The sequence below is a fragment of the Trematomus bernacchii genome, unplaced genomic scaffold, assembly GCF_902827165.1.
Source record: "Trematomus bernacchii unplaced genomic scaffold, fTreBer1.1, whole genome shotgun sequence".
Lineage (NCBI taxonomy): Eukaryota > Metazoa > Chordata > Actinopteri > Perciformes > Nototheniidae > Trematomus > Trematomus bernacchii.
This window is the reverse complement of record NW_022987736.1, coordinates 121,997-144,529: the sequence shown is the minus strand read 5'-3', so window position 1 is coordinate 144,529 and position 22,533 is coordinate 121,997. Positions and strand designations below refer to the sequence as shown.

The window sequence follows — 22,533 nt, the reverse complement described above, 5'->3', positions numbered from 1 at the left end:
CCAGCTCGTATAACCGTGGTGACAAACCTTATAATAACTCAAATTACTGAAGTTATCCAAGTAAGATTTAGTGAACTGTTATGAAAGGAAAATGTGTTTTTAATTATCTCTGAGGAAGAATGTGTGTTGCAGACAGGATGTCAACATATGTCTGTTTCAAAAAAGGAGTTACGACAAAGGAATCTCAAATATATGTTTGCCTAAGGCTCGTGTAAAACAAAGGAATAGCCTTCAGCTAAAATGTTTCCTCACTGACTTCACTGCTGACTCTTCACCTATTTCTGAGGTGAAGTCAACAGGTAGAGTCAAAAGCAACATTCTGAAAAGCTCTTCTAGATTACATGTTACTTGTTAGACGCTTTTATCCAACACACACACACACACACACACACACACACACACACACACACACACACACACACACACACACACACACACACACACACACACACACACACACACACACACACACACACACACACACACACACACACACACACACACACACACACACACACACACACACACACACACACACACACACAGTGAGGTTTGAACCTGTGCTCCCCTGATCCGAACACCCACGCACTAGCCGTCTGCGCCACACGCCTCACTGATCCTAGATTCAGCAATACATTTAATGTTTGGGATATCCTTAATTAGTTAATGGTAAAGTCGGACAATTAAGCTTCATCTTTATATAAACTCCCTTTACCAAACAAATCAATGGGATGTGCTGTCCACCTTCTCCTTTAAAGGGTGATTTTATGTTGTTGTTATTGTTGATTTCATTCACAAGGCCCACATGTTAAAAGCAATTGAATGGGTTTTGATCTGTCTCAATATTATTGTGTAAAAAGATTGCCAATCCGTGTATAAATCTGTAATTTATAAATGTAACACCTTCCACACATGCAGAAACATATTTGTATACTGTAATCAAAAAACTAATTCGACATTAAATTGATTTACAAGTCAATTAAAAGCATTTGTAATTATAATAATGGTAATATGTCAAACTGAATCTCCCAGTTTGACATGTTCATTAGAATTTTTGAGAGTTTCTTAATTCTAATTTCTTGCATCATTTATCTAATTTTCCTTGATTTGGAAACTTTAGAAACGTTTTATTTTGAAGGTTTAAACCGGAAGTACTGTTCCCTTTACTTATTTGTCACTTAATAAATACTGCACCATTTTTATCTAATTTCATGTGTGCTTTAAACCTTTTGTATTCAATTATACAAGTTTAAAATGTTTTATTTTGAAGGTTTAAACAGGAAGTGCTTTCCCTTTTGGGGCTATCCTTTACTTATTTGTCACATAATAAATAATATACCATTTTAATCTAATTTCTGTGAACTTAATCACCCTTTTTATTCAATTATACAAGTTTAAAATATTTTATTTTGAAGGTTTAACAGGAAGTGCTTTCCCTCTAGGGGCTTTCCTTTACTTATTTGTCACTTAATAAATATTCCACCATTTAATCTAATTTCATGTGTATTTTATCACCTTTTTCTTCAATTGTACAAGTTTAAAATGTTTTATTTTGAAAGTCCAGAAAGGAAGTGCGGTGTCTATCGGGTTCATCGGGGTTCATCAAATGGGTGGAAGCTCAAACCTCCGTGGGAGTTTCTGTTGATTCAGCTTAACGATGAGCACCGTGAGAAGAACCGGTCGGACCTCCCGAGTTGTGACGCTTCAGGCAAGAGGAACCGGTCGGTCAGGTGAGATCCCTCCGCCAGGCGGGGGCATACAAAAGGCAGAGCTGCAGAGACAGGCAGTGATTTCTCACGTGGATCTCACAGCAGTAACTCACCATGTTTCACCTGCTGGTGCTGGCCGGCGTGGTTCTGGGAGGATACATCTTCCTCACGCAGACTCTCTTCAAAAGGTCCAAATGTAAAGGACAGGCAGCGATGGCCGGCAAGACCGTCATCATCACAGGTGAGTCCTGGGGGGGGGGGGGGGGGGGGGGGGGGGGGCGGGGCTAGCACAGGTAACACATAAAAGAGGAACGGTTGAAAAATTGATATTGCTTATGTAATGATATGAAACAGAAACCATTGTCAAAATAAGGACACATGAAACCTTTAACATGATTTACAATACTTAGATACTGCAAATAAATTAGATTTGAAATGATAAACGACATGTTTCTTAATAATAAAGTCATAATAATGAGAAACTGAGACACATTTGGAATTAATTTAGCACCTTTCTGATGTTTCTTTTGAAATTGTACAACTTATTTCTGAATTGAACGATAAAGAAGTCCTTTTTAAAAGTGTGATATTTCAGAAACTGCTTTACTTGTTATTTAAATGTCACAATAAATTCAAATAAATCAAGTTGAAACACTGAAACAATGAATCGCTAGAAAGACAAATTAAACAAGGATAACTATGTTGATCAATTCACATTTTTACTTGTTTAGCAAAAGTCACCAATCACTCACGTTGTTTCAGATTTCTAAAGACCTTTTTACAATTTCCTGACTCATTCCTTAATTGAAGAAAATAGTTTCCTTGATAAAAAGAATAACCTTTAGTATTATTCCCTAATTAAGAAACTAAATGATAATTTCCTTTTCATTATTGACTTCTTTTTATCCAGTTGCTCTATACCTTGCTCTCTGAACTGCATCAACAAACAAAAGGGGGTTAGGTTTGAACTCGCAGACATTCGACTTGTTCTTCCTGTCAGCCAAGTCAACGCTAAGCAGTGAAAACAAAGAAAGCTCAGTCAGAAGGGAACGTCATTAGTTCTGCTTAAATCAAAATGTTGGAAACATTGAAATGTTGATCCAGAGATGGCAACAGATGGAAAGTCAGAGGGTTGCAAAGTAACTATATAATCAATCCTGAGAGGAAGCGCATTTCATCTCAATCCATCCGGTGTTTCACAAGAAAACTGAGAAGTCTACCTTCTGGTGGCGCTAGTGGAAAAGTCAGAGGATCACCAGAGTGAGTATGAATCATCCTCTGGGGGCAATGATAGGTCGAACCCAAATTGGGGACGATCCATCCAGTAAATGTTGATATATTTTTAGTGATTACATAAAAAAACATTGATTTACTGGTAGCTAGGCCTGCACAATGAACTGACATGTGGACTGGTGCATGATCAGTAAGCACTATAATTAGTAAGGGCACAAATATGTGATAATATCTGAATGTGAAGTATTGTAGAGGTGCAGAGTAGTTCCAGTTTACAGATTATTATACGGAGAAACCCAGATGCTCTTTTTTCAATGATAATGTGAAATCTGATTAAATAATTGTCATGCCCTATTATATCTCAAATCATATTGCAACTATAGTCCCCCTATTATAAAAGGGAATGTTCCTGAGCACTTCAATATCTACTTTAAAGCCAAATCCCAGGTTTATTCTTACACAACTTTCCAATCTTCAGATCATTTTCACAATCACATTTCCTTTAAAACAATAAACAGACAAACATTGATCAGAACTGTTTTATCATTATTTATCTGCCATGTTGTTGCTTCTGAAGGCGGGAACACGGGCATCGGTAAAGCCACGGCTCTGCGCCTGGCCAGCCGGGGGGCCAAAGTGTTCCTCGCCTGCCGAAACCGGGACAAGGCCCAGGACGCCATCGCTGATATACAACAGGTGGGGACAGAAAACAACAATTACTCCTGACACTAAGAATACAATCCTATGTACATGCATATGTAGTGTCTCCTCTTCCTCATGTCTCTTCTTCATCAACATGTGTCCCCTCTTCTTCATGTCTCTTCTTCATGTCTCTTCTTCATCAACATGTGTCCCCTCTTCTTCATGTCTCTTCTTCATCAACATGTGTCCCCTCTTCCTCATGTCTCTTCTACATCAACATGTGTCCCCTCTTCTTCATGTCTCTTCTTCATCAACATGTGTCCCCTCTTCTTCATGTCTCTTCTTCATCAACATGTGTCCCCTCTTCTTCATGTCTCTTCTTCATCAACATGTGTCCCCTCTTCTTCATGTCTCTTCTTCATCAACATGTGTCCCCTCTTCTTCATGTCTCTTCTACATCAACATGTGTCCCCTCTTCTTCATGTCTCTTCTTCATCAACATGTGTCCCCTCTTCTTCATGTCTCTTCTTCATCAACATGTGTCCCCTCTTCTTCATGTCTCTTCTACATAAACATGTGTCCCCTCTTCTTCATGTCTCTTCTTCATCAACATGTGTCCCCTCTTCCTCATGTCTCTTCTACATGAACATGTGTCCCCTCTTCTTCATGTCTCTTCTTCATCAACATGTGTCCCCTCTTCTTCATGTCTCTTCTTCATCAACATGTGTCCCCTCTTCTTCATGTCTCTTCTTCATCAACATGTGTCCCCTCTTCTTCATGTCTCTTCTACATCAACATGTGTCCCCTCTTCCTCATGTCTCTTCTTCATCAACATGTGTCCCCTCTTCTTCATGTCTCGTCTTCATCAACATGTGTCCCCTCTTCCTCATGTCTCTTCTTCATCAACATGTGTCCCCTCTTCTTCATGTCTCGTCTTCATCAACATGTGTCCCCTCTTCTTCATGTCTCTTCTTCATCAACATGTGTCCCCTCTTCCTCATGTCTCTTCTTCATCAACATGTGTCCCCTCTTCTTCATGTCTCGTCTTCATCAACATGTGTCCCCTCTTCTTCATGTCTCTTCTTCATCAACATGTGTCCCCTCTTCCTCATGTCTCTTCTTCATCAACATGTGTCCCCTCTTCTTCATGTCTCTTCTTCATCAACATGTGTCCCCTCTTCCTCATGTCTCTTCTTCTTCATCACCATGTGTCCCCTCTTCTTCATGTCTCTTCTACATCAACATGTGTCCCCTCTTCTTCATGTCTCTTCTTCATCAACATGTGTCCCCTCTTCCTCATGTCTCTTCTTCATCAACATGTGTCCCCTCTTCTTCATGTCTCTTCTTCATCAACATGTGTCCCCTCTTCTTCATGTCTCTTCTACATCAACACGTGTCCCCTCTTCTTCATGTCTCTTCTTCATCAACATGTGTCCCCTCTTCCTCATGTCTCTTCTTCATCAACATGTGTCCCCTCTTCTTCATGTCTCTTCTTTCATCAACATGTGTCCCCTCTTCTTCATGTCTCTTCTTCATCAACATGTGTCCCTCTTCCTCATGTCTCTTCTTCATCAACATGTGTCCCCTCTTCTTCATGTCTCTTCTTCATCAACATGTGTCCCCTCTTCCTCATGTCTCTTCTTCATCAACATGTGTCCCCTCTTCCTCATGTCTCTTCTTCATCAACATGTGTCCCCTCTTCTTCATGTCTCTTCTTCATCAACATGTGTCCCCTCTTCTTCATGTCTCTTCTTCATCAACATGTGTCCCCTCTTCTTCATGTCTCTTCTTCATCAACATGTGTCCCCTCTTCTTCATGTCTCTTCTTCATCAACATGTGTCCCCTCTTCTTCATGTCTCTTCTTCATCAACATGTGTCCCCTCTTCTTCATGTCTCTTCTTCATCAACATGTGTCCCCTCTGTGGAAAGAGACTCTGAAAGTTTCAGGAACAAAGATTTTCTCTCTTTTTGATCCATTTCTATAAAAACCTGTCTGAAAATGAGCTGATCAGATTTTGGCCACTTGATGATGTCATAACGATGTTTTGTCTTGTGTAACCATTAGCCAATCAGCAACCAAGGCAACCCCCCCCCTTATCACCTGAATCTCCTCCTAGAGCACCATTGAGTTCTTTGTAACCAAATCTCTCTCAGAGGGGCGTGGGGAGGGGCTCCTTATTTTCATCTAAAGTAACAGACAGAGAATCAGCACTTTGGAAACAGGGCTGAAACAGAGGGGATTATGGGTAATGCTGCAATGATCTGTTTGGTGTTTCAGCCAATCAGAGACAGGCTCTGGATATATCTGAGAGCTGTGATATATTGATGAAAAACAGTATCATAGGGGACCTTTTAATGTTCAAAAAGCTCTTTATTTTTCTCTGTGCTGCAGCACCTCTTTTCACCCTCCGTCTGAAACCAGAGCCCAGTCTGCTCTGATTGGTTAGCTGGCCGGCTCTGTTGTGATTGGTCAACAGCTTAGAGATGTCCCGCCCCTTAGCCTATCACGTACAATGTGGGCTAGCCAATAGAAGCACAAGTGTTGAACAGTGATGTCACTGTGTTCCAGAAGTAAACAAAGAATACCATTTACATGCACTGAAACGATAGTTACGTATGTAACTACGGTTCTGTGAGTACTGGATGACCGCCAGAGGCGGTGCTTTAGCACTGGATATCTTCTGTCTCGCGCATGCGTAGGTCGAATATTTATATCAACAAAGTCACGTGTGACCCCGTATGACACCGGAAGGTATAAGTTCCGGTGCTGTCAACGGGCTCAGTCCTTTGGAATCTTCTCGCAGAAACACGAAATTCCGAGTGACCAAGAACTCTGGCGGTCATCCAGTATTCATAGAACCGTAGTTACATGCGTAACTATCGTTCTATTTCATACTTACTGACCGCCAGAGGCGGTGCTTTAGCACTGGATGACCTATATCAACAGAGTCACGAGGAAGTCTGAATACTCACCTATAAGGATGGCCTAGACGGACTCTGCAGGAGGACCACACCCAGCGGGTGAGGGGCGGCAACATTCACCCTGTAATATCTGGCGAATGTGCTCGGAGATGCCCATGTGGCCGCAGCACATATGTCCTCCAGGGGCACACCTCTCCAGGTCGCCCATGATGTGGAGACACTCCTGGTAGAGTGGCACTTTACTCTAGGTGGCAAGGGACGGTCATTCGCCTTGTATGCCTGGGCAATGACGTCCACGATCCAGTGGGACAAGCGCTGTTTTGAGAGCGCACAGCCCCTTCTAGGACCACCGTAACACAGAAAGAGCTGCTCAGACTGACGCATGTCAGCGGTAGTCTGGACATAAGCTCTAAGGGCCCGCACCGGGCATAGGAGTCTCGACCTCTCTTCCCCCTCTCCTGATGGGGGGTCAAACCGTGCCAGCTGGATAGGCTGATTTAAAATGAGAGCGTGTCAGCACCTTAGGGAGGAACGCTGTGTTCGGCCATAAGGTGACACCTGAGCCATCTGAGTTCCACCTCAGACACGAGCTGTTCACAGACAAGGCCTGAAGCTCGCTTACACGTTTTGCTGAGGTGATGGCAAGAGGGAAAGCAGTCTTAGCTGAGAGCCACTTCAGTTCTGCCTGTAACAAAGGTTCAACAGGAGGCGAGCATAGGGCATCCAGCACCAAGGGCAGGTCCCATGTAGGGGCCCTTGGGAAATTCGGGGGGCGAAGCCTCAGAGCTCCCCTTTAAAAAGAGGGATACCAGCCTATGGCTCCCCACTGTGCTGTTGTCAGCCCTTGCGTGTTGAGCTGATATAGCAGCCACATACACCCTGACGGTAGCGGGACACCGGCCGTCGTCCAGGAGGGACTGAAGGAACTCAAGGGTCGTAGGTACCGAGCAATATGCTGGGTCCTCATTTCGCCCTTGGCACCAGTCAAAAAACAGTTTCCACCTGTTTTCGTACTGCCTACGAGTAGGTTGTCCCTAGCATTTGAGAATAGTCTTCCTGACAGACTCTATGCAGTCGCTCAGCAGTGGGTCGGGCCCAGTGGCCAGACCCACAGCTGGAGGTGGCAGGGGTCGGGGTGCCACATCCGACCCTCCAACTGAGACAAGAGGTCCTTCCTGTTGGGGAGACGCCAAGGCGTCCCACAGCAGAGTCTGTGCAGCAGATGGACAGGTCCGCACCTAGCTGGGTTAAACAAGGAAGTTTAACAGGACAGCCTAGCCAGGCAGCTGCTGCTAGAATGAAGCAGCGCGTCTATCAGGAGCGGGGGCGAGAACACCGCCCTCACTGGTTGAGTTAATAACGAATGCCAGATGCAGCGTAGGCGGGAGCGGGGTGCGACAACACAGCCTTCACCAGCTACCTGCTGAACGGAAAGAGTAGAGCAACGCTCCTACTCGCCGAACACAAAAGGGATGTAACTACACCCATGTTACCAGCAGAGGGAGCGGGAGCGAGAGCACTGCCTTCACCTAGCTGGAAAAAACAAGAAGTTTTAGCAGGACGGTTTATCCAGTCGGCTGCTGCTAGAATAAAGCATCACGTCTACCAGGAGTGGGGGCGAGAACACTGTTTTCGCTGGTTGAGTGACTGTGTCCAGAGCCACCCCAATGAAGGTTAGGCTCTGAGAGGGGTTCCGACAACTCCTCTCCATGTTCACCTTGAGGCCTAGCCGGGCGACATGAGAGAGAAGGAGAGCCGTGTCCTGGATCGTCTGTAACCGGGATGGTGCACAGCTTAACCAGTCGTCCAAGAGAGGGAGAGTCCAAATGGGAGCACCCTGAACTGGAAATGACGACCTCTGAAGGCAAAGCGAAGAAACTGCCTGTGATGAGGCACAATAGGCACATGACAATAAGCGTCCTTCAAGTCGACGGACGTGAACCATTCCCCCCTGGCCACGGTACGAAGAACGTCCGCTGTGCTCAGCACATGGAAAGGTAAAATCCTTAGGAACTTGTTGAGTCTCCTCAGATCGAGGATTGGGCGAAGTCCACCGCCTTTCTTCCTTACAAGGAAGTAGGTCGCGTAGAAGCCCGGGCTGTGAGATGGGGTCCACAGGCTCGATTGCACCCTTGGCAAGGAGGACTGACAGCTCCTGGTTTAGGGCGATTTATTTTGCCGGGTCGCTTATGGTGGTCATTTTGACCCGGCTGAAGACTGGGGCCAGCGTCGGAACTGAAGCTTGTACCCTTGATTTAAGGAAGCGCTAAGAGCATCCTGCTGCAGGGAAGCTGAGAGGGCGAGCATGAGGTGCCTACACGGCCCATGCGCGCCGCTGCATCGTAAACCTTAGTGAGCAGGTCATCAGTGACCCGACATTGGAGTCGAGGGCACCTGGCCTCCGACCTCAGGGCTTCGTCAGGGGAAACTATGAGGGAAGCAATGGTAGGCTCAACAGCCGGCGTGTGGTCAAGGCCAACTCTTGCCGCATCCTGCATGGCTACCAAGGCTCGGCCATCGGACGTAAGACTGTAAAGAGCCTTAGTGTCCCTCCAGCATGCATGTAACTCCCTCAGATACTCACAAGAGGGAGGAACAGTGCGGGTGGCGGGTGCCGGAGTGCGCCTAAAGAACGCACTGGCAGGCGCTGTTTCGGGAATGGAGAGCCAAGAGGAGTGACCTCATCTGGGCTAGCTCAGTAGTGAGTAGGTCCACCCTGGAGGACAGCCTATCAGGCTTAGTCCTCTTCTTGGGCGGTGCACCCGCAGCCTCTGCGGCCCAACGCCTAGGATGGGTAGGTTGGGCTGGAGTCGACTGTGCGGGGGGGAAGGCCACCCTCAGTCAGTAGTTCAACCTCGGCAGCTCTTACCGCACGAGGCATGATGGTGCAATTCATGCACGGGTCCTCCGAAAGGCCCTCCCTCAGATGCTCGAGGCCAAGACAAGAGGGGCAAAGGTCATGGCCATCCTTTGGTTAAAGAGGAGCCATACAGGTGTTAGAGCCGTTAGACCTAGCGATAGCTAGAGCACTCAGCTGCCTGTAAATAACTGGCCAGGAAACAAATATGCCGTGGAGGGGAGTGAGCACAATAGTAGTTAGCTTGAGCGTGAGCACTCTGCTAACTGGAGTGAGAAAAAATGAAGTCAGTTAATGGGTTTATGCCGTGAGAGGAGAGCGGAATACTCTCTCCACTAGCGCTGTAGCGAGTTAGCCTAAGCGAGAGCACTCTGCTAACTGAAGGCTGGAACAGGAACCAACTGTGTGCAGGGAGAGGGGAGCGGATTCACTCTCTTCACTAGCGCTGTAGCAAGTTAACTTTGAGCGAGAGCACTCAGTTAACTGGAGGATGGAACAGGAACCAACTGTGTGCAGTGAAAAGGGGAGCGAAGACACTCTCTTCACTTGCCCTATAGCAAGTTAGCTTTAAGCGAGAGCACTCAGCTAACTGGAGGATAGAACAGGAACTAATTGTGAGCTGTGAGAGGAGAGTGAAGACACTCTCTTCACTAGCGCTGTAGCAAGTTAGCTTTGAGCGAGAGCACTCCGCTAACTAGAGGATAGTACAGGAATTAATTGTGAGCTGTGAGAGGGGAGTGAAGACACTCTCTTCACTAGCGCTGTAGCAAGTTAACTTTGAGCGAGAGCACTCAGTTAACTGGAGGATGGAACACTTTGTGTCGTTGCCACTCTTTGCATATCATGTGTGTGTATATATATATATATATATATATATATATATATATATATATATATATATATATATATATTATTTTTTTTTTTTTTTTACCCTGTTTGTAAAAAGTAATTTCCTTAATGTTTTATGTGAGGGAATGGAAAATAGCTCAAAGCTAAATCTGGCACTGTTACGTTTGACACCTTTAAATGTTTTAAGTGTTCATTACAGTGCATTGTCCCTGTCAAATAAACGATTAAATAAAATAACCAATTGTGCGCCGTGAGAGGGGAGCGAAGACACTCCCTCACTAGCACTGTAGCAAGTTAGCTTTGAGCCAGAGTACTCAGCTAACTGGAGGATAGAACAGGAACTAATTGTGAGCTGTGAGAGGGGTGCGGAGACGCTCCCTTCACTAGCACCGTAACAGTTAGCTTGAATGAAAACACTCAGCTTAACTGGACGATAGAATAGGTAAAGAAACAATGTATGCGGTGAGAGGGGGGCGGAGACGCTCCCTTCACTCGCGCCGTAACAGTTAACTTGAACGAAAACACTCAGCTTAACTGGACGATAGAACAGGTAAAGAAACAATTGTATGTAGTGAGAGGGGGGGGCGGAGACGCTCCCTTCACTAACGCCGTAACAGTTAGTTTGAACGAAAACACTCAGCTAACTGGACGATAGAACAGGCAAGGAACCAAAGTATGCAGTGAAAGGGGGGGCGGAGACGCTCCCTTCACTAGTGCAGTAGAAAGTTAGCTTTCAGCGGGAGCCCTCAGCTAACTGGATGATAGTACAGGTAAAGAACCAAAAGTATAGTGAGGAGGAGGGCGGAGACGCTCCCTTCACTAGTGCAGTAGAAAGTTAGCTTTCAGCGGGAGCACTCAGCTAACTGGATGATAGTATAGGTAAAGAACCAAAAGTATGTAGTGAGGAGGAGGGCGGAGACGCTCCCTTCACTAGTGCAGTAGAAATTTAGCTTTCACCGGGCTTTACCGGTCCGGAGCTCCTGGGGTCCGGGCGGTGAACACCGCGGTCCCCTCCCTTGGGAGGACGGACAGCTCGTCGCAGCCTTTGGAGGGCGAGCGTTTTTCCTAGCCCGCAGCTCCGATCAAACGATCGCAAGGCTACAGGTAGCGATGAGCTAGAATCCCAATTTTCAGTAAGCTTAGCTTGGCTTCTACTCATAAGTAGTAACCTACGCAGCGAGAAGATGAAAAAGGACTGAGCCCGTTGACAGCACCGGAACTTATACCTTCCGGTGTCATACGGGGTCACACGTGACTTTGTTGATATAAATATTCGACCTACGCATGCGCGAGACAGAAGATATCCAGTGCTAAAGCACCGCCTCTGGCGGTCAGTAAGTATGAAATAGAACCTATACAACACACTTAAGGAAAGTGAAAACCCCAAAAAGCGTAATAGGGCCTCTCAAAGTAATTTGACTAAAGTATATTATGTTCTTTTCCTCTTGACCTGACGATGATCTTGTTGCAGGAAACAGGAAGTACTGATGTGTTCTACATGCAGCTGGACCTGGCCAGCATGAAGTCCGTCCGCAGCTTCGCAGAAACGTTCCTGAAGACCGAGTCCAGACTGGACCTGCTCATTAACAATGCTGGTACACACACACACACACACACACACACACACACACACACACACACACACACACACACACACACACACGATTGATTCAAACCATAACATTATATTAAAGTTAGGACGAGAATTCAATCGAAACCTTAATAACTGCAAGTTCTGGTAACTATACTAAAGTGAAGTCCTCATTAGTTCACCTGAATCATGTCAACAGTGGTGGAATATCACTCAGTACATTTAATCAAATACTGCACTTGTAAGTTACTTGATTATCTCTATTGTATGCTACCATATACTTCTATTTACTCAACAATATCTAAGAGGTAAATACATGTATGTTACTTTACAGATTCCATGTACCAAACACGATAAACTGATAAAACATGATCGTAAACCATTAAAAAAAAAGAAAAGGTTTTTGACACAAAAACTCTCTTTAAGTTTCTTTAAGTCTGGAGTCTTTAATTCAACTGACAAAAACATTCAAATACTCATGATATTGTGAGATGATCAGATCTTAAAAAAGGCCTGCAGACCCTCAGGTGCAAACTATTGTTTAATACCTAAGTTTGGGAGAGAGCAGGAGATACTCATGAACAAGAGAACACAGAGTACCAGCAGACAGGATGTGTCTCTGACAGATGGGTCCAATCCAACTTTATTTATAAAGCACTTTAAAACCAAAAGACCAAAGTGCTGTACAGAGAGATACATACAAATATATAAAATCACACAGCTCACAAAACATAAAAATAAGTATAAAAGGTACGAACACAAAACAAACCAGAATAAACGTAACAATTACAAAATAAAAATAAAAACAGCCATATAGTAAAAACAATAGATCACTGAAAGCAAATAAAAGCAACAATCGACTTGGTTTCGAATGCGAAGGAGAAGAGGTGGGTTTTAAGACGGGTAAAAAAGACAACGGGCACACCTGTCTGTCTGTCATCACTGTTTTCACTTCACAAAACACTGAGACACAGGTCTATAGAATGCTTCTTTTCATTCAACTGACAGCAGAATATTGAGGACAAAAGGAGAGACGTCAGAGCACATGGTGTCAATTCAAGTTTATTTATACAACCCAATATCACACATTTTACATTTGTCACAGGGGACGTTTCAGTTGTGTTTTTACTTTTACTTGATTGCTAATTCAATCAAGCCAAATCTATTTATATTGTTGTATTAGTATGCTTCAAATATTGTAATATGAGTTCTTGGGTTTACATTTTTAAAACTGCATTTTGCTATTTATTTTTTAAATGTGTATAATATTTAATTCAACCTTATTTTAAGCAATTATATCCACATTTAAATGTTTTCTATTGTTTAGCCTATGTATGAAAAGCGCTTGATCGCAGATATAAAAGCTGAACCAGGCTTTAAAGGTCACTTATTATGCAAAATCCACTTCTTCATGTCTCTTCTTCATCAACATGTGTCCCCTCTTCTTCATGTCTCTTCTTCATCAACATGTGTCCCCTCTTCTTCATGTCTCTTCTACATCAACACGTGTCCCCTCTTCTTCATGTCTCTTCTACATCAACACGTGTCCCCTCTTCTTCATGTCTCTTCTACATCAACACGTGTCCCCTCTTCTTCATGTCTCTTCTACATCAACACGTGTCCCCTCTTCTTCATGTCTCTTCTACATCAACACGTGTCCCCATCTTCTTCATGTCTCTTCTACATCAACATGTGTCCCCTCTTCTTCATGTCTCTTCTTCATCAACATGTGTCCCCTCTTCTTCATGTCTCTTCTACATCAACATGTGTCCCCTCTTCTTCATGTCTCTTCTACATCAACATGTGTCCCCTCTTCTTCATGTCTCTTCTTCATCAACATGTGTCCCCTCTTCTTCATGTCTCTTCTTCATCAACATGTGTCCCTCTTCTTCATGTCTCTTCTACATCAACACGTGTCCCCTCTTCTTCATGTCTCTTCTACAATCAACATGTGTCCCCTCTTCTTCATGTCTCTTCTACATCAACATGTGTCCCCTCTTCTTCATGTCTCTTCTTCATCAACATGTGTCCCCCTCTTCTTCATGTCTCTTCTTCATCAACATGTGTCCCCTCTTCTTCATGTCTCTTCTACATCAACACGTGTCCCCTCTTCTTCATGTCTCTTCTACATCAACACGTGTCCCCTCTTCTTCATGTCTCTTCTACATCAACACGTGTCCCCTCTTCTTCATGTCTCTTCTTCATCAACATGTGTCCCCTCTTCTTCATGTCTCTTCTACATCAACATGTGTCCCCACTTCTTCATGTCTCTTCTTCATCAACATGTGTCCCCTCTTCTTCATGTCTCTTCTTCATCAACATGTGTCCCCTCTTCTTCATGTCTCTTCTTCATCAACATGTGTCCCCTCTTCTTCATGTCTCTTCTTCATCAACATGTGTCCCTCTTCTTCATGTCTCTTCTACATCAACACGTGTCCCCTCTTCTTCTTCATGTCTCTTCTACATCAACACGTGTCCCCTCTTCTTCATGTATCTTCTACATCAACATGTGTCCCATCTTCTTCATGTCTCTTCTTCATCAACATGTGTCCCCCTCTTCTTCATGTCTCTTCTACATCAACACGTGTCCCCTTCTTCATGTCTCTTTACATACATGTGTCCCCTCTTCTTCATGTCTCTCTTCATCAACATGTGTCCCCTCTTCTTCATGTCTCTTCTTACATCAACATGTGTCCCCTCTTCTTCATGTCTCTTCTACATCAACATGTGTCCCCTCTTCTTCATGTCTCTTCTTCATCAACATGTGTCCCCTCTTCTTCATGTCTCTTCTTCATCAACATGTGTCCCCTCATTCTTCATGTCTCTTCTACATCAACACGTGTCCCCTCTTCTTCATGTCTCTTCTACATCAACATGTGTCCCCTCTTCTTCATGTCTCTTCTACATCAACATGTGTCCCCTCTTCTTCATGTCTCTTCTTCATAAACATGTGTCCCCTCTTCTTCATGTCTCTTCTTCATCAACATGTGTCCCCTCTTCTTTCATGTCTCTCTTCTACATCAACACGTGTCCCCTCTTCTTCATGTCTCTTCTACATCAACACGTTGTCCCCTCTTCTTCATGTCTCTTCTACATCAACACGTGTCCCCTCTTCTTCATGTCTCTTCTTCATCAACATGTGTCCCCTCTTCTTCATGTCTCTTCTACATCAACATGTGTCCCCACTTCTTCATGTCTCTTCTTCATCAACATGTGTCCCCTCTTCTTCATGTCTCTTCTTCATCAACATGTGTCCCCTCTTCTTCATGTCTCTTCTTCATCAACATGTGTCCCCTCTTCTTCATGTCTCTTCTTCATCAACATGTGTCCCCCTCTTCTTCATGTCTCTTCTACATCAACACGTGTCCCCTCTTCTTCATGTCTCTTCTACATCAACACGTGTCCCCTCTTCTTCATGTCTCTTCTACATCAACATGTGTCCCCTCTTCTTCATGTCTCTTCTTCATCAACATGTGTCCCCTCTTCTTCATGTCTCTTCTTCATCAACATGTGTCCCCTCTTCTTCATGTCTCTTCTACATCAACATGTGTCCCCTCTTCTTCATGTCTCTTCTTCATCAACATGTGTCCCCTCTTCTTCATGTCTCTTCTACATCAACACGTGTCCCCTCTTCTTCATGTCTCTTCTACATCAACACGTGTCCCCTCTTCTTCATGTCTCTTCTACATCAACATGTGTCCCCTCTTCTTCATGTCTCTTCTACATCAACATGTGTCCCCTCTTCTTCATGTCTCTTCTACATCAACATGTGTCCCCTCTTCTTCATGTCTCTTCTACATCAACATGTGTCCCCTCTTCTTCATGTCTCTTCTTCATCAACATGTGTCCCACTCTTCTTCATGTCTCTTCTACATCATGTGTCCCCTCTTCTTCATGTCTCTTCTTCATCAACATGTGTCCCCTCTTCTTCATGTCTCTTCTACATCAACACGTGTCCCCTCTTCTTCATGTCTCTTCTACATCAACACGTGTCCCCTAAAGTAACAGACAGAGAATCATCACTTTGGAAACAGGGCTGAAACAGAGGGGATTATGGGTAATGCTGCAATGATCTGTTTGGTGTTTCAGCCAATCAGAGACAGGTTCTGTATATATCTGAGACCTGTGATATATTGATGAGAAACAGTATAATAGGGGACCTTTAAAAGTGAATGTGTGTGTCCTGCAGGTCTGGTGGGTGACGGGCGGACAGAGGACGGGTTTGGGATCCAGTTGGGAGTGAACCACCTGGGACACTTCCTGTTGTCTCACCTGCTGCTGGGACGCCTGAAGGAGGCCGGGGGGGGCCGGGTGGTCACTCTGTCCTCCATGGCTCACAGCTGGGGACACATCGACCCGGAGGTAAAACACCCATCATCACACAAATATTAGTAGGGTGGCACAATTTGGAGAAGAAAACTAATTGTGAATATTTTACTGATATTGCGATTTGATGCATGAAATAGAATGGATCATTATCTCATGTTATACTCTATGTGTTGTTAAGTCTGTAAAATATGATTTATAGCTTTATTTAGTTTTTTTTTTGCTGATTAATGTTAAGGAATTTTAATACAATCTCCTTCTTTTATACTTTTTACTTAATTTTCTCATATTTGTTTTCTTAAATCCTCCCTTTTTGATTCCTATTTTTTAAATTTATATTTACCTCTCAGAATAGTCACATCAAGACTTTACGTGAATGTCCTTGTTAACAGAAACTTTGACTGAGCATCAGAACCTGTTCTTGAGTTTCAGGTATTACTTTGTTTCAGGTGTGACATAATGATATTATTATGTCACATAAAGACATTCCTGCGAGCTCTGCAGAGAACATTCCTCCCCCCCCCCCTCACTCACTCACTCACTCAGGTGATGCTGTGTTCATGAACTTGTTGATGTGTGTTGTGTTCAGGCTCTGGAGGTGGACAAACACCTGGGCACCGGCAAATACAGCTGGCAGTTCTTCTACGCGTACTGCAACAGTAAGCTGTGCAACGTGCTCTTCACCCACGAGCTCGCCAAGAGGCTGAAGGGATCCAACGTCACCTGCTACAGCCTGCACCCAGGTGAACAAACACACTTCTGACAAACATGTCCGAGGGAAACGTCTGAATAATGTTTCCAAGTGCTGGAACTGAAGACACCTCATCACGCTGAACATTAGCCGCCTTTAGCTTAGCGGTGGTGACGTGAAGTCATGTGACCATGCTGTAGTTGCTTTATAGCCCAACATTAGCCACCTTTAGCTTAGCGGTGGTGACGTGAAGTCATGTGACCATGCTGTAGTTGCTTTATAGCCCAACATTAGCCTCCTTTAGCTTAGCGGTGGTGATGTGAAGTCATGTGACCGTGCTGTAGTTCCTTTATAGCCCAACATTAGCCACCTTTAGCTTAGCGGTGGTGACGTGAAGTCATGTGACCATGCTGTAGTTGCTTTATAGCCCAACATTAGCCTCCTTTAGCTTAGCGGTGGTGACGTGAAGTCATGTGACCGTGCTGTAGTTGCTTTATAGCCCAACATTAGCCACCTTTAGCTTAGCGGTGGTGACGTGAAGTCATGTGACCGTGCTGTAGTTCCTTTATAGCTTAACTTTAGCTTTTACTCAAAATTATAAAGTGCTGTTAATATGTGGAGATTATCCTGCTGAACAAAACACATAACTATCATAAACGTGCCACAGAGCCTATTTGCTTTTTGTCAAGGGAGCCTTTGTAATGCTAACATCTGGGTCGCCATACAAAAATCTACATTTCCATCAAAGAAAGCGCAAATATAGTGCACAGCCAAGTGGAAAGTGCTGAGGGGGCTCCACTAGCAGAAAACCATCATGACACACAAGGGGACGGTAATAACCGGAAAAGCATGACATGGGACCTTTAACCTGTTAAGCCCGAGAGACCCCGGTACCGGGGCACTGCCGCAACATCTTGCAGGAAACAGTGTCTGAGGGCATGTTCATTTAATAAAACTATGAATGTTTTATATCCATGTAACGGGAAGAAACTCATCTAACTGATCTTTTTAAAAAAAAAATGTAAAACCCCACAATGCTAACGCTGAGCCTCTGAATTAGCAACGAGCGAAAATGCTAACAGATTACTGCACCGAAAATCACTCACAAAACGTTATTATTTATCTTTTCTCCACATCCATGACATCGTTTCACATCGTGAGGTGACACAGAATCGAAGGGTACCCTCATTATCACTGAATTATACGAAATTGCGACGTTATAAACAAAAACAGACATCAAAACATGTGGCGCTCGGTAGCTAAAAATGCTAACATGGTTACCTTGTCTCTGTAGTCTGCTCCAAAGTGGTCTTCAATGGCATTAAAACGATAAAAACGCTGCTGAAGTTAATCCATAGGTTAATCCAATGTGTCTGTGTCCCTTTGAAATGATTTCTGATAATCCATAAGCATTAAAACTGCTTTTCCGTTTCTAGATGTCAGAGCGAGAGATAGCTTCACTCTCATGCAAAACTACATGCGCAAAGCCCCCACCTTTTTTGTTTTACAACGTGTGTGTGTGGGGGGGAATCCCCCTTCGATTCTATTGGCTCTAACGGTCAGAAAGAGGTGTCAACCATCAAAATCGACAAAGGGGTGCCAGAGATATGGAGAAAAATCCATTTCCACCCAAATCACCTCAGAGGTGGAGTGTTTTTGGCTAAACCTCTCTAAAAAGGTCAAATGTCACTTGTTTTGTATCAATCTTGATACAGGGTACTTATTATATGTTGTACTTTGGATTCCTAAAGCTTTTAGTCTACCTTACCATCATCCAAAGGTGGTTTTCACTATAAGTACAAAAATGTTTTTGGACGGACACTATAATTTACAGTTTTTTACTATGTAAAATCTGAATTTTCTTTAAAATAAAAAACATCTATATTGTTCTGACTTTTCTACATCCAACTCACAGGTTTATCATTACTTTGAGAAAAAAGATTATTAATTTAACCCTTTTAGAAGGATTTGTTCTGGGAATGTCATTTTCGAGCCTGAGACCTGAAAAACAGGCTCAGGGCTTAACAGGTTAAAACAGGCGAATTGAAACCTAATAGCCGCTTTCACACCAAGTACTTTGCCGTACTTAATGCCAGCACTTAGTACCCCCATGGAACTAAGTACAGATCGCGTTCACACCTAAGCCTTCCAAGTAAATCGCCAGAATGCCGACACCTCCTCATCACTCCACCGCTCCCATGTTTTTTTTTGTGTTGCCATAAGTTAGTCTCTCTCCAATGGCGGCTTCACAAAACTTTTCAGAGTTTTACGGGGCGTGGTTTGCAATTCACCCAGCCAATCAGAAATTGGTACTTTTTTCTCCCCAGGATACTACCACCTCTCTAGCAGGCACTAAAAATGGGGGTAAAAGTTCTCAGCACTAAGTACTCTTTTTGGTGTGATTGCAAAATTCCAGGCACTAACGGAACTAAACGGGAAAAGTACGGGTAAAAGTACTCCGGTGTGAACGTGCCTATTTATACACTACCTGACTCGTATTCGAATGAAAGGAATTGAAATATGTCATTCGTGGCACTAGACCAGGCATCCTCAAAATCCGGACTCTGGTCCAGATCCGGACCGAACCACAACTGTCTCTGACTCTGAGCAAATTATACTTTTCATATGTATTATCTGTGTTATCTGCGAGACATCGCCACAACGCAACGAGTCAAAATTCTCCGCTATGTCCACTGCAAACAGCGCTCTGCATGTCCGACTGTTCCACTGTCTGTGTGTGTCTGTCAACGCATTGGTCCAATCACATTCAGCATCCCGTCAGCGTTTTTCCCCCCCCACCAACAGTCTGCGAATCAGAGGCACAGTAGGGCGGGTCTTCGCAGAATGAGGGTGGGAAAAATGCGTTTCTCGTCTCTTTCAACCTGTCTGAGTCAGAGCGAGAGTTTAAAAAAAATAAAACAGCTCATCTAGTTGCATCTGTACTGTAGCTAGTAGCCTAGTTTCACCTACCGGGGTGGCATGGGGTGGCAACTGCCACCCTAAAAATAGGCCTTGCCACCCCAGCTGCCACCCCAGTTGGCAGCTTTGTTTTGAAAGAAAAGTTGTGGCTCATCGGATGAGAGAAAGTCTCTAATGTCTGAGTGCAAGTGAATGCAGCACAAGACGCACGTCTTGTAACCCCTCCCCCGGCCCTCGCGCGAGCGTGGAAATATGATTGGCGGCAATTTTTTTGAACGGGACGGCCGCAAAACGAGAAGCATTCGGACCCAAGTACTGAAGGAATGAGGTGCGGTCTACAATGACAGAGAAGAGACTGTCAGTGTGTCTGGACTCAGCATTGAATCAAAACGCACTAAAGCTGTTGATCTTAATCAGTTTGAGGCGTTTTGCTGAACAAGATGGTGATCGCCGCATTCAGCTGTAATAGACATGTCAACTTGATGCTCTGCTCACGGATGAGCATACAACACTGTTAACATGATGACCTTACGTGTGTAAATATATTCTTTTCTTTGTGGGGGTCTGCCCTGCAAAAACAGTTTTAAGTCCTGAGAAAGTCAAATTAGACGGTGTGTAAAACTACACTGCCCAGCCAACAGAAAGGAACCACTTTGATTGAACTAGGCCAGTAGGTAAGGACTCTCCACTGGATAATAACTGAAGTATAAAAGAATGCATGACTGAAGTGATGGAGACCATGTTTGAAGGCAAACAAAAAGAGGAAATAACAGGTCAGATCAAGCAAAGCCCCCTCTCAGATTCCACAGCAACCAGAAGAACATAAATACTGGCTGGTGATTGGATTAATCAGCTTTGTGATGGAATAAAAAATGCACAGTGCATTTCCTCAGCTGTGGATGAGTCCACTGACACCACTGACAATGCTCAGTTGCTGGTGTTTGTGAGTTTTGATGATGAGGCAAAGGGGGAGTTTGTTGAAGATGTGTTGGGCCTGACGAACCTCAGTGGACACACAAGGGGGCAAGACATTTATAAAGCAATAATGGGAATGCTGAATGAAAGAGGGTGCAGCTGCCTTTATTCATAACTGTGCAGCTCTCACACTGCGACTCTGAGGGATCAAGCACAGACACAAGAACAATGAAAACTGCTGCATACAGAGACTTTTTGTTTTTGCAACCTCGTGTTAAGAATCTTGTTGCAATTGTTTAAAAGTTTGAATGACCGTAATAAACGGACCTCTGTCTTAGTGAAACATTTCTTTGGACCTTTAAGATTTGTATTTGAGTACCCCTGCACTAGACCATTATGTAGGGAGTTGAAATAAAAATAAAAATGTCTCTGGAGGTGTGTGGCGCAGTGGATAGAGCCTAGGTGTTGGGATCAGGGGGTCACAGGTTCAAACCCCACTGTAGTCAGCATGTCGTTGTGTCCCTGAGACACTTCACCCCAAATTGCTCCTGTGGGGATTGTCCACAGTATTGAGTATGTAAGTCGCTTTGGATAAAAGCGTCTAACAAGTGACATGTAATGTAATGTAATGTCTCAGTATAAAACCCCCTCTAAATGTCCAGTTTAGTTCATAGCTAGTGAAGCATTTCTCATGTGAATGGGGTTGTACTGGTTACATTTTGTCGAACAACAAAACCTCAGTATTCCTAAAATAGCTTTGGGGTGTGGTTATGTCCCTGAGACAAAGTGCTCCTGTGGGGATTGCCCACAGTATTGAGTATGTAAGTCGCTTTGGATAAAAGCGTCTAACAAGTGACATGAAATGTAATGTTACAGGTACAACCCACCACACCTGTGATGAAGGGTGTGTTAGTGTGAAGTTGTAGTCTTGTCTTACCTCATGCTTGCATTGACCCAGGTGTCTCTCCTCCTGCAGGTGTGTTAGTGTGAAGTTGTAGTCTTGTCTTACCTCATGCTTGCATTGACCCAGGTGTCTCTCCTCCTGCAGGTGTGGTTCGCACCGGGCTGTCCCGTCACTGCAGTCTGTGGCAGAAGGTGTTCATCGAGCCCATCGCCCGGCTGCTGTTCCTGGACCCGGAGGCCGGCGCTCAGACCACGCTGCACTGCTGCCTCCAGGAGGGCATCGAACCTCTGAGCGGGCGCTACTTTGCCTGCTGTGCCGTGCAGGAATCGTGCCCGAAAGCCCGGGACGACGCCGTGGCCCAGAAACTGTGGGAGGTCAGCGAGAGGCTCTGTGGAATCTCTTAAAACACTTATCTTCTGCTGTAAATGGATTGTTAAGTCCAGGAGGGATCAAAGTTAAAAAAATTGTTCACTCTGTCTTTGTTTTCCCGCCCTTTTTTGTTTTCTTCCCGCCTTTTTGTGATTGTTTCCCCCGCCCTGTCTTTTGTTAGTCATTAGTTCTGTGTGTACATACGCCTCTCTTTCCCAGAGTTTTTCTGGGCGTTGATGTTTACCGTGGTTCTACTCATCAATGTTTCATCGATGTTTCTCTCTACCATGTTTCCTTCAGCTGTTTCTTCCTCTGGACTCGCTGCCTGTTTTCCTCGTGCCATCCCATTTTGTGTCTACTTTAGTTGTGCTGTTTATCTTTTGTTTAGTATTACCTTGTCTGCTCTCTTAGTTTCTTGTTAACCTGCGTTTGGTCTTAGCTCTCCTTTTTCTTATTAAAAAAAAACCAAAAAAAACGTTTACTCTGTTATTCAAGTATTTTCTGTAAGACTTAAGTCACATTGCCTGTACCCATGTCATGATATAAATTGGTTCAACGTTTTGCTCTGTAGCATCTTTTATTTACAGTATTCTTCCCCTCTGGGA

The 22,533-nt window shown here is 44.2% G+C and overlaps 1 protein-coding gene across 1 annotated transcript; it reads left to right on the top strand.

Moving 5' to 3' along the window:
* Positions 1 to 1,613: 1,613 nt before the first annotated feature.
* Positions 1,614 to 22,490, top strand: LOC117495018 (dehydrogenase/reductase SDR family member 13-like). The gene is made up of 6 exons (XM_034146076.1): positions 1,614 to 1,950; positions 3,520 to 3,638; positions 11,685 to 11,808; positions 15,994 to 16,166; positions 16,720 to 16,873; positions 21,704 to 22,490. The coding sequence occupies exons 1-6, from the start codon at positions 1,824 to 1,826 to the stop codon at positions 21,961 to 21,963; spliced, it is 957 nt and encodes a 318-aa protein (XP_034001967.1). The 5' UTR covers positions 1,614 to 1,823; the 3' UTR covers positions 21,964 to 22,490.
* Positions 22,491 to 22,533: the final 43 nt, after the last annotated feature.